At 40.8% G+C, this 13,384-nt stretch overlaps 2 protein-coding genes across 3 annotated transcripts in view; one reads left to right on the top strand and one right to left on the bottom strand.

Annotated features, from left to right (window-relative positions):
• Window positions 1-13,384, bottom strand: part of LOC140665221 (uncharacterized) — a 181,229-nt gene that overhangs the window by 95,078 nt on the left and 72,767 nt on the right. Inside the window, exon 1 of one of the 2 annotated variants that reach the window (XM_072891043.1) lies at window positions 8,818-9,706. The exons of the other annotated variant lie outside the window; for it this stretch is intronic. Within the exon in view, the coding sequence (XP_072747144.1) occupies window positions 8,818-8,890 (73 nt within the window). The 5' untranslated portion in view covers window positions 8,891-9,706. Of the gene's footprint in view, window positions 1-8,817; window positions 9,707-13,384 lie in introns of those variants that run through there. 2 annotated transcript variants of the gene reach the window in all.
• Spz5 (spatzle 5 Toll-1 receptor) overlaps window positions 10,465-13,384 on the top strand; it is a 124,374-nt gene continuing 121,454 nt past the window's right edge. Inside the window, exon 1 of the mRNA XM_072891052.1 lies at window positions 10,465-11,930. Coding sequence (XP_072747153.1) covers window positions 11,874-11,930 — 57 coding nt within the window. The 5' untranslated portion in view covers window positions 10,465-11,873. The remainder of the gene's footprint in view (window positions 11,931-13,384) is intronic.

Below are 13,384 nucleotides of genomic sequence, written 5' to 3'. Positions count from 1 at the left end.
TACATTAATGCGCGCCACGGTGAATTAATCACGCGCTGCGCGAAATGCGCTTCGGATCGGAGAGGTCTCGCATTAATGCGATTTGCTCAGGATTTTTTTCTCGATGGGAGAAACGTAAGCTGGAAAATGTGAATTATAAACAAACAGGGGAAAACTAAAATTCTCAAATAAAGCCCTCAACCAGGGTTTTAATATTTTCATGAGAAATAATACGATGCGGAAAAATATGTCAAGAAAAAAAGAATGATTGATATTACTCTACTCACGATCGATACAAAATTGCGTAAAGCGATGTCCGCTAAAGGATTAAAGATTCATCAAGAAACATCAAATGAAGCGAAAACGGTAATCCTGTCGGGGTGAAGCAACGGTAAACTAATTTTTTTTTTCCGGGGAGCGTAGCACAAGAGCGTGCGCGCGAGTCTTTATGAGTGTTTCCAATGACGTCTACCAATTTCACGCACGCTCGTACGAAACGGGTAAAGGTAGGTACGTCACTTCATGACGCGCGGGAGCGTCGTCACATTCGGCACGTTCGCGCAAGAAATATGACTAGCGTCGTTTCCCCAAAAGTGGATTGAACGAGAGGGAGCCATTTCGTGCCCGGCGGCGTCTTTTTTTACAGGCGGTTCATGAAAAGCTGAGCGATATCAACTGCCGACCACGAGCACGAAATCGTCGCGTCGCGTCGCGTCGCGTCGTCTCCGTCGAGTCGCGGCGCGGTGAGTGACTGCGAAATTGAGACGAGAACCTACATTCTGGCATATAGAGTGCGCGGATGATAGCGAGAATTGAATAAAATGGAAAGAAATAAATAAAAAGTTGTCGATTTGAAAACTTGAAAAAAAAAAAAAAAAAAAAGAAATAATTCCAAAAAAGTTTTTGCTTTTTCTCTCTCGCAAAGATATCTTGAAGGTAACTGAAATACATGGACAGGCAGACGGAAACTTTCGGCCTCGCGCGGCCAATTCTCGGAAATAGAATGCGCTTAGCAGGCTTACGGTATACCTTCGGCTCTCTTGCCGATAACACAATAACATACAGTCAGAAAGTTGTCAGACACACCCTCGCGAATAAAGGTATATTAAAGCTATCAACCATATTCTTTTCGATTAACCAAAGAAAGGCGAGAAAAAAAAATACTTGGATATTTATATATATAAAAAAAAAAAAAAAAACATTCTCGTTCCTTCCATCCGAGTTTCATCTAATCTATTTTTAAAACATGCTATTACTCGATATATTTTACATTAAAAATTAAAAATGATAAAAATGACAAATTTTTCCGAAAAATACATATAAGCGTCACGAGTCTCTATGCGCGATCTGAAATATATTGAACAATCGTACAAAAAAACAAAAGCAACAACGATCGGCGTCGCGCGAACGAGGATCGGATAAAAGCGCAACGGGCGAAAATCCCAGACTGCCAGAGTCGAAGCGAAAGTCGCTACGCGCTCGTAACGAAGGTTGCGCGATGTCATTCATCGCGGCTTTTCCGGCTGTTTATCGCGATAGTCTGGCGAACGGGAAGCAGCACAATGGCGTACACGAATGGAACAAAGAGTCGACGCGGCGGGGGCCAGGTATCGCCCAGGCGTCGCCCGCTTGTATCGCCGCTCGTAACGTCGTTCGCGGGCGTCGGGAGCGGAGTGATAAAGAGACAGGCGGCGCCGCCGCTGCCGCGCGCGCGGAGTAGAAGGGCGGGGCGGGGGGGGAGAACGGGGGGCGCGGAAGGGTTCGACGAAGGGGCGAGCGCGCGGAACACAAAACGACCGCGCGAGTCGCGGTTATAGTCCGATAGATCCGAAAAACGCGTTTCGGCTCTCGTAATCGCGCGCCGCAAACGAGCGCCCGGCTCCCTACGAGAGAGGCAGGGACCAGGGACTCGGCGAGAAAACAAAAACGAACGAGCCGATCGCATGCGGTGACAATGATGCGCCCATGCTAAACCACATTCTTCGACGCTAGATCGACCAGATTCGTTCCTCTCTCGATTCGAGAATAGCTCTCCGAGCAAATATTCGACTGAAAAAATATGTCAAAAATTGTATGCGTGTGTGTGTGTGTGTGTGTGTGTGTGTGTGTGTATGTAATATTAATCGTAAAAAATAAAAATGCACGATTTTCTTTTTCTTTTTTTTTTTTCTTATTAAAGTGCAGCATTTACAAAGCGGACATTCATCGGTTACAGAGAGATCGATGAGAGAAAGATACTTAATCGAGTATATTCAACGCCGCAGTATAAACAAGCACAAGCGTACCTTATACATATAAGTCCTCATTAAATAGAGCGTTTCTTAGAACCAATCCAGTTTTTACATTACGCAGAAATCTTTCAAGACGTCATAGGATTAACGGGGTTATCTCTGCCAGCGTTAATTTAACGAAATTTTTATTTCTTCTTGATTTTTTCTTTACAATTTTTGTATGCATTACAAAACGCGTGAAAAAGTTATAGCGCCAACGCATGGAGAGAGATACGTGTAATAAAACGCGAACTTTTGTACGGCAGCCATCGCGATGGTGAACACGCGTCGACCGATGAATGCGAACACGACCGCTTGTATATACAGCGAAACTACGTTATTGTTTCGCAAAACCGAGGTTTGCGCGATTGATCCGCGAGTCGAGATAACTGGCGATCCTATAGGACCGGCTTCTGCTACACCGATATATATATACATATATATATCGTCAGTGTGAATACGTTATGATTACTCGTAGAGGTATTAATGACTGTAATAGAGAAACTCGGATGTAATTCAGTAATCTTTGATCGTATTACTTTTTTTTTTTTTTTTTTTTTTTAATTTCGCTCATAATCGGGCGAATGATTAATTTACGAAAAGATATAAGAATATTCACGTCATTTTTGGAGTACACGTTTTTCTACTCTCATCGGAATATAGTCGGATATGTTTGTGTCTCTTTTTCGTGTAAAAATGTAAAAAGATAAATGTAAAGGACAAGATTGCCCAACAAGTTTTTCATCGGCAACCGGGTTGATCATACTGCAAGGACAGCTTCTGCGACAAACCGCGGTATATAAATAACACTAGTCACCGGTTTGACTTAATTGCTTCTCATATAGTATATATTATAGTACAGTGGCAAATATAGTATATTCAGTATAGTGGCAAATTATTATTTATCACATGATTCTAATATTGATGGCGAGAAAAACTTGAATCGATGAAAAGGAACGAATGCGATAGAATCATAAATTTCAGTTTCGCCCGCGATTTTGCTCGCTTACATATATATTTCTTCCTCTCCATTCCTCGCGATTAGATTTACATATTCAGATTAAGATCTGTCAAAGTGGAATATTTCTACAACGATATGCTCGCATGATGATGTATCATTAAACTTATTCGCCTATAGGCCTATATGATCTGAACATTCCGGACGCTTTCCTTTAACGGCGACGACCGCAAATGTGGAATCATCGCGACGGGATAGAATAGGAATCGGTTGAACCGCAATGGCTAGATATTTCCGGAATTTGCAGATAATCGCCACAATTGTGGCCTCCGATTGCCGCAAACCTCGTTAGCTTCGATGTATGTAGGATGCAGGACGTACAAGATACACGCGGTCTCGCCTAAGTATTCGTGTCTTATTTATCCGATCGGTCGAAGGACTCTTGAAAGAAAAGGAACATTCGGACGTAGCGCTCGAGATAATATAGAGAGGAAGAATGGATCGAGGAATAGGAGCACTTATGTTCGCAGGATTTATTTCGGGTTAAACTTTAAAGACCGATTCTGTCCGGTTTATGTATGGAACCGCGATGGCCGGAGCGGGAAATATTGTCCGTGAAAAATTTACAGCGCGCTGTCTCAGCCTCGCGCACAATTTATTTCTTCTTCATTTATATAGTCGTCTCAAACTATTCGTGATTCTTCGCTCGAAGAATAATTATCATTCTCCTTCGAAGGAGCCTATTCTGAGTTCCAAATATGCAATATTTCCGATCTTTCCGATCGCCGGTTAATTTTTCACAGCGAAGGCAGTTGGAAATGAGCTCTTAACTTTAAGTGATCGATGAAAAAAATTCATGTTTGGCGCGATCGAAAATCTACCGAGGGAGAAAGGAGGAGAATGAAGAGGGAGGGGGAGAATCCTATTATAAGTCGGTCTCTATAACAGGCCTTTCCGAAACAGTGGCGTACCGTGAGGAATGGATCGTACGTGTATAACCGCGTCGCGGTCTGCGAGAAACCGTTGTATCGATTGGCGGATGGTCATGAAAAATCGAGTTTACGATAATAAACGCGGTTTACGGCAGCGATTGCTCCGCGATTTGTTCATAACGAAACGGTGTAGGATCGATGCGCGACAATTTTCAAACAATATACAAAGTGCGAAAGGATATATACTCGTAGTTAGACGTACGAGAAAAAGTGAAGCGTAATACACGTGGTAGGCAAAAGACAAAAAATTGGACAGCAGTTGCTGGGATTTGCTATTTTTTTTTTTTTTTTTTTTTTTTTTTTTTTTATTATACAATATTTTGCGATATTCAAATACGTTTGTTTCTCGATTTATTGTCATACGCCTGTAAATTCTTAAAGCTCGCGCGCGCGTTCATCCGCGTGCGAGCGTATATATACATGAATTTTGAAGTAATTCTAGTCCTTACTTGCAGCTGTAATTCCTGTAGTAGATTTAATTAAGATAATGAGCTCGTCGTGTACCGTATAAAATCTCGTAAAGCAAAAGTCCTTATTAAAGAGTGCCGGTGGAATAGCTCTGTGTTCGATGTCGGGAATAATTGAGGTCTAGCCGTCGCGAAAATGAGCTCTCGTAAAAAGAGACATCTTAGTTTGCGCGAAATATGGTGATGTACTTAATTAGTATATCACGCCTTCGAGAATTTTCATTCAGAAATCTAATTTTACGTTTTGTAAGCCACGACATTTCATCTATCTCTATTCTTCTCATTTTGCTATCTTTGTTTATAAATGACACCTAGTTGCGTTTAGAGAACGCACGATCATTCGGATTCACCGACGTTCACGGCGTTGATGGATAATAAGTTTGCTAATTAATGCCAAATGCAAGTACCGCGAGTAATTACAAATTGATTTAGTCACCGGGACAATATTTCAAATTTAATTCGAAATTAATTTCTATATGACTCGTGATTTAAATTTATAATCCCATTGATTCGGGGTTCTAGCGCGTTCCAACGTTACTGCCTATTACCATTCTAATTCCGATCGTCAGTCGCATTAACACACATTCAACACGATAAGAGCACAATTGAAATGACGATTCGTGGCATGAATGTAATATTGTTTAAAAAAACCGGCACAAATGTCAAATTTAAAGAAAATAACTTTGGAAAGAAAATACATTTTTTTTCTTAAATATAAGGAAAGTTTTTTGTAAAATAAGTTATTTTATTTTATTTTTTTTTTTTTTTTTTTTTTGTTGAGCAAAGTAATAATTCTAATCTTTGAAGCGCGCAATTTTTTAAATTTCAAATTAATAGGATCACAAAGTAGGAGAGCATTCGCGACGACCACCACTGATCCCTATCGTGGCGATCGCTTTCAAAAGTAATAACGATTTTCAGAACTCAGAATTAACTATATAAAAATTCGATTTCGCGTCACCTGACTAGTTGTTATTTCCTCATTAACATATAAATTTGACGTCGTTCATCAAATCTTCCGCTTTCAAGTGCGACAATTTTCTCTGTATCAAAATCGCCGTGACTATAACTATAATTAGGTGAGAATGAGCGAAGATGACCATCGCGTTTCCAAAATGTGGATCGAATAATAATATACATATATATGAAGAGAAATGTTTTTTTTTTTTTTTATCCCAAATTCTTTCGCATTATTAATATCATATAGTCGTATAGGAACGTCTTCGATTATGTCGTACATTTGAATATAAATCTCGCAATTGAAAGGAGTTAATAGCGCGAAATAATCAGACAATTAAGATCGTTATCATTGATCTCGAAAAATCACACTCATCGTGGATCGTTTCTACGAAAGATTTAGTAGACGATAAAGAAAGGAGGATAAAGCCACCCTCTTTCCAAGCTGCGAAAAAAATCGCTCGTCGACGGAGCCGAAAAGGGCCATCGTCCCGCGCCGGTAGGGTAACTGCCTCTAGTACCGGCACCTAATCAAGCAATAACTATTTGTCAGTTCCCCGGGCAACCTAAATCCAAGCTAATTCGACATCCGTGTCGGACACAGATTCGCTATCGGGTATCTCTTTCTATCTGGACGACAGCATATTCGCATTAGCCTGCCCCGCAACCCACGCTCGATCGACTCTCTCGACCACCGTCAGCAGTCTCCCCCTCCCGCCCTCTCCTCGGTCTCCTACCCTTCGCCCGCCACCATCATGATTCTCATTCACTCCGAACGTCCCTCGATCGGCCTCGCAACGTCTCTCTCTCTCTCTCTCTCTCTCTCTCTCTCTCTCTCTCTCTCTCTCTCTCTTTTTCTCTCTCGCACTCTCGACTAAGTACGCCATATACTCGCGCGCGCGTCACACCATAGGACGAGATCTCGACACGATTAGGGCGGTACTCAATTCGACGTTTCGTCGATTCGGTCCTTTCTTTCTCCTCCGCCTTTACGCCCCGAATCCGCAACTCGAGTGAGTTTTTCCTCGATAAGCGTGGCAACCCTTCTTCCCGTTTGCGAGCGAGCGGGATTTTCTGCGGACGAGCCGAACGGGAGAAAATGGCTTTCGATTCGGGGACGGGTTCACTTTGTTAATGTGACAAATCGAGACGTCGACTTTGTGAGGGAGAATCGACCCGGCGTTTGTTGCGGAGATCGCTGCGGGAATCCACGAGAATTTCCAAAGAGATCTGCGTAACGCGCATCGCGAAAATGCCGAACGAGCGCGAGTCTGCTCATTCTTTTTTCTTTTTTTTTTCTCTTTTTTTTTTTTTTTATGCTTTACGGAAATACGGATAACGGATTAGATACTCGCGGTAGAATGCTGAGAAATGTGAACTATTTGAAAAGCGCGGTCCATCCTGTGGATACGATTAGAACGCGCAGAGATGGTTGCCAGAGAAATTTGCATTTATTTCGTGTTGACCAGACATTACGCCGTATGTAAGTCAAATATTCCGGACTGAAATGGATCCGATAGCCAGTCCGGAGCCGGGACGAAGTACCGAAAGATGAGAGATCGTCGTTAGTTATTCCTGCTTGAATATGCGTGGAATAAGATCTCGAGAGAAACCATCTGTCACACTGTCGCGCACGACGTTCCTTTATAGACATTCGATAAATTATTATCGCAACGAAAAAGCTTCCTTGAGCTTTTATCAATATTAATAATTTGATCAATATTGATAATCGCAACAATAATAAAGAGTAAAATTATTACGGATTTACCATAGTAACAACTCTAATGCGTTTTCAAGTTATATATATATATATATATATATGTATATTGACTTGAAAAAATGACGTAACCAGGCGATAAGATCACCAAAGATCTCGTTCGAAAGCTAATTCCAAGTTTGAAAATTTAATTTAAAAGAATAATGCAGAAAAGCGCGTATCGAACATAAATTGTATAAGCGCTCGAATGTATATAAATACCGATGTGGCTACCTACGCTATACACGTATACGATGGATATCCCGGGTGGGTTCAATTAAGCCCCTATTACATTTTTACACGGGCCCGCATTAAAGCTCGCAGCTGGTCGCGCGCGAAGTCGGATATTATTTATCGGTTGACTTACGCCGAGCTCATTTGCCCGACAAAAGGGCCCGGAGAGGCCAAGTGCGGCCGTCATTGGCCGTACCCCGATGAATCTTGTCGGCGATTGGACGAGCACGCTCGCTCTGTCTCACGAAACGGTCGGATACCGTCGGCACGACGAGAGATGATAGAATATCTTATTAGTCGGACAATGGGCAATCAGAGACGCCATACAGCCTCTCTGTTAGCGGTCCAGTCCGTACGTCTGTCTGTCTGTCTGTCCTACATGCAACCCGTGGGCATCCAAGGCCGCCGGGCCTCACCGGTCTCAAGCCGCTCGATTCGCAAGTACTCGCGTCTTCTTTGCCTTCGCCACAGTCTCGTATGTAGAAATTAAAAATTCCACATAAAGTATAGTATCCCTTTAAATAAGTATTTAAGACACAGTGTGTGTCAAAGATTGACAATTTTCAAAATAAAATTAAACTCTCTCTATTAAATATATAACTTTGATATTTATTTCTTGTTAGATAACAATAGGACATATGTACATGTATATAATTCTATATAGGATATATATACATTGGACCATATTGTCTGATATCAGGGAGCTGCAATTTTTTCCTGTATGTTAACGAACATGTCAAGCCAATACAAAAATTACAACCATATCAGACAATATGCAAAAGCGAAACCTGCGTGATAAACTAGAGCAGTACTAGAGCAGTGTAGGATAAATGTAGGAAACAGTACATTGCACAAATGTACTGTTTAAATTTAAAAAATGAACAAGATGAATAATAATAAATAATAGATAATACACTCAAATGACATTATATATGCCTTAGCTATTAATATATGTATAAGAAGAGAAGTAAATATTGAAATTATATTTTATTTCTTAATTTTGAAATTATCAGATTTCTTTGGCTGATCCTATATATTTCTTATGTTCAAAATTAAGCGACTGCGAGCCGATTTAACTTGGTTGTACTTTTATAAATTCATGAAAAAATAAATATTAGAGAAAACGATAATATTATTTCCGATATCACATCGCTTGTCACTGTAGCTGATAACTCGCACAAGAATAACAGATGAATTCACTCACCCGTCTGATGCATTAGCCATTTTTCCATTAAGAAATCCCTTGAATTATATCCTTTTTCTTCTGGAAAAGACATGAATCCATAGAAATCACCTCAATGTTCTTTTGCTTATCAATCGTAGATTGTTCACGTTCACTAATTAATTCACAAACACGACCGCCCGTTACTTTACGCGACTCCTGGATCTTCTCCTTGTCAATAATGTACTCGTAAAATTTAAAATGTCACACGATTTATTCGGTATTCCCGACTGGTCAGACTCGCGACGCACTTGTAACCAGAAAAAAAAATTACTTTTTTACTCGAGGAGATAGATATCACTGATATCCGACGCACTTTCAACGAATCAAGTCGCTCAAAATAGTTCCATGTGAAATTCTCGGTTAATGTAACATCGTGTCATGTCATGTCACGTGACTAACGTGTAAAAAAGCGACATATAATATGGTGGCTGACGAAAAGGTTGACGATTACCTCGATGTAAATGAATAAACAAGATTATTGTTTCGGCTAATGTGTGGCCGTTACTGTTATGTGGCATTCTGAATCTTTTATTGCATCCACGATGTCTCGGACATGAAGATAATGAATATAACATCGGACGCACACATACACGTACGCGGATAAGCGTCTTGAGCAACACAGTTAATAGAATAATTATCGTGACAAATACATAGGTACGACGGATCACGAGCGAGCGTTCTAACTGATATATCACGATAATCGGCATTCAAAATTTAATGTTCTCCACTATTATTTGACACCAAGAGTTCACGCCTGACGTGAATAATATTATTGAAAACGCCGATCGACTTGAACTCGACGCTCGACGCTCGACGCTCGACGCTCGACACCGACATACAACGGTCACGTTTGACTCAATCAGGACTACCATGAAATAAGACCAACATATAGATGTCGTAATTCGTCATTCCGATTACTTTTGTCTAAATGGATATAGACGACATGACGTAAACATAGGGTTATCAATACGAGTACTAGAACTGTTTGATCGACCAATCGGAACAAAGAAATTTTGGTGAAAAGAATGCAGATATTTAACAGATATACTGATCTTTTTTAATAGGCATAGATTTCTCTCTCTCTCTCTCTCTCTCTCTCTCTCTCTCTCTCTCTCTCTCTCTCTCTCTTTACTTTTGAAGAAAGATTAAGAATAATGAAGAGGAAAACATTTCCGTGTCTATGATTGGCTGCTTATTTCTTATATTTAGGAAAAGAAAGATAATCTCTGTCAAGTATCACTCTCTCTTTTGGTTCATTGTTATATCTATGCCGCTTATTGGTTAAAACATTTATTCTGTAGGAGTGTCCGAATAAGAAAACACAGATAGAGATAATGTCACGCAATCGAATAGATAATTTTTAATCTCAAAAATATTTCTATTTAACAGCCAATTATGTGACATTATATTTATATGTGTTTCTTGCTCTCTATATTCTCTATTTAATATATCTGCGTTTGTATTATAATCGTCGATCATATCGTTCTTCCTCCTCGAATTATAAAAGACGCGATTTGAAAATATGAAATATAAAAATATAAATGTTCTAATATTGTAACAATAAATTTCGTAATTATTTGATACTTTTTTATCAATACAGTTTATAAAGTCCGCGGACTTAAATTTAATTCTCAATTAATTTGTAGAATGGCCAACATGAAAAATTTTAAGGATATAATTATCGTATATAATACAGAAAATTTTAAATTTTGCTATTGGTCGCCCTGCAAGTTGGTCAACGGTCAACGGTCAACGGTCAAGCGAGTAAGTTTAAACCGCGAGAGAAGCACGAGACGCATATACGCTATTTCCATTACTGAATAATCTTGATAAAATATCGCGAACGAGGTATGTACGTGTATTATGACGAATTGTTTTTCGATAGTGAGAGCGAGAGAGACGCACGTGCTCGTCTTTCTCGACCGACCTTGCGTCGGTAAACATCGTTTGACTCTTCGCGTAACCTTTGTAAAGGCGTCATTCGGTGTCTCGCGTGCCTCGAGTACCGTCGTACTGTCGTTCCGAGCTGACTTTTTGTCTTATATTTATACGTCGAAAAATGATACGTGCGCATGATTTGTGTCAGGAATGTCGAATCAGTCGAAGGACGATGATCGCGGTGTACTCGTGTTTGCATCTCGCCATATTTACGCATACTTTCGCGTTTTATACTCATCCTAGAGAAATCGCGAGTGTGATTATGGTTAAGGACCATCGTCGTGAACTAAAGTGTGCGACATTCGCTTGCCTGAAACGTTTGGAACAGTCGGCGGTCACAAGTAAACCATCGGGAATGTCGAATAAATCGGCTGGCGATCGTCGCCTTTCGTGTAATAATAGTATCGTACGGACAATCAAGCGAGTGTTCGAGTGGGTGTTGATTTTACAAACGCTAGCGTGAGCATTTGACTACCCAAGGATAAAGAGAGCAAGGATCTCTTTAATTAAAACAAAGGCTTCGAAACACTTGCAGCGCCCTCGAACGCACCCTGTGCGTCTACAGCGTAATTTTTATCTACCTTAATTCGTCATTAATCCGCAGTGCGTCGCGAGTATGAAATAATCGGCAGTGCCCAAGTCCTGCGTGAAAATAAACATGAAGGACCAGATAAAATAACCACTGGCGACAACTTAGTGCGTGAGCTCTTACGTGTGCCCTAAGTGACACGTATCGACAGAGAGTGATCTTTTCGAGCAAAGTATCATTTTTTTGGGCCGGGAGTAATATATATTGCGTATGTGATATACGGGTGATCGATTGATGCAAAATGGATCCGTTTTCGATTTTAATTTCTCACTAATCCGCAGTGCGTCGCGAGCGTGACTAATCCGGCGAGTGTCGTAATTGTCGTAAATGTCATGATTGTTCGATACGTGATAATTTAATTGTCGGGAGTGCCGTATCAAGTAACGCGAGTGCGTTAATTAGTGCGGATGATCGTAATTGACTGTAATCAACAGTGTGACGAGTGAAATGCCTGGAGAAAGGACAACGAAGCAACGCATCGAGATGACAACGGAGAAGCAACCGCGGAATGACAAGCGATGGAGCTTCAGGGATCTCCGGGGCGTCTTTGGTGCATCTTCGGTCGGTGAGTACCATTATTAAAATTGCAATATCTTGACTGCTGTTCGAAAGAATGTGCGTCCGCAATAAGAGTTGACACGATAGATAGGGCGATAGCTCCGATGTGATTATCTGTCACGGCGCACAAAAGCTGTGATAAAATCGCGATAGTCGTAACCCTTCGCCAAAGTTGAGGAGGGGGGGGGGGGAGGCGGGGGCGAACTAACCACAGATTCGAAGTTCGGGGAACAAGCTCTCCAATCGACTTAAGTCCGTGATCCGATCCCGCGCGATCGGAAGAAAAAACGCGTAATTCACGAGAAAAGCCGGGAATCCTTGTCGACGTTCAATCGCGATGTCCGCGCGCGATAAAGAGAGGAATCGGGCTCCGCGTATATATCCTGCTATCTCTCTCTCTCTCTCTCTCTCTCTCTCTCTCTCTCGTGAAACACGTGTGTGACTCAGCTGGGCAAGCGGAGGATCGGTCTTCATCTCGATCACAAATCGATCTTGGTGGTTTTTTTGGGGAGGGTGCGACGATAACGCGACGAATAGCGAACGGATCGTCGCAATCGGACGATTTACTCGCGCGAGTTGAGGAATCCCTTCAAGTTCAGAGGGCAGCGCCCTTGCTGCGCGTTAACTCTCCCCTGCTGCGTACGGACGTGCGATGGTACGCTGGTTGACGAATGGATTCGGCGTGCCCACAGAACGATCGTTCTCCCCTCCGCATACTTGATCCGCCAAATGCGATAATCTACGGCACTTTTTCTTTCTTAAAAAAATAGGACAAAACAGGCTATCTTAAATATATTATGTTACCATAAATATTAAAGAATTATATTATCTGTAATATTCAATAATATATATTCGAAACAAAATATTTGACAGATTTCTATTTCTAAATATAATATATTAATAATATTATATATTATTAAGTGATAAAACACTTATATTATTTAACATAATTTAATTTTGTTTGATGATATAGTTATATAGTTATATTGATATTGAACTAATGTTCCTCGGTTTCTCTATATTACAACGTGATAATGATAACGAGACTAATTGCTGCGAGGTTTAATGATTTGCGCGATTTCGGGCGCGGTGTATGCGCCACGAAAATCATAAATACGATTGTTATCTTTCGACTTATTGAACGTCAATTAGGCTAATGTATTGCTTTATTTTATACGATGGCCGCTATTACAATAAAAGAACTTTTTCGATTTTGCGATCGTATTCGCGTCTCGAGGTAGCCGAATATGAGTGACACGACTCGGGTATTTATTCGAGAAAATGTTTTCGTTGAAATAAATCTGTAATAGGATATAATTCGCGGCGCGCGAACGACAATCAAAGCCTCGCGTGATAAGACGCAGTATATAAAAATAATGCGCCCGCGCGCGATCAAGATCAAACGTACGATACGCTTCTCTTATAAGCTTTAATCGAATTAATAAATCACCTCGGCTCTCT

Source organism: Anoplolepis gracilipes, chromosome 4 (assembly GCF_047496725.1).
Source record: "Anoplolepis gracilipes chromosome 4, ASM4749672v1, whole genome shotgun sequence".
NCBI lineage: Eukaryota > Metazoa > Arthropoda > Insecta > Hymenoptera > Formicidae > Anoplolepis > Anoplolepis gracilipes.
The sequence above is the reverse complement of the archived record's forward strand: the minus strand, read 5'-3'. Positions and strand labels throughout refer to the sequence as shown.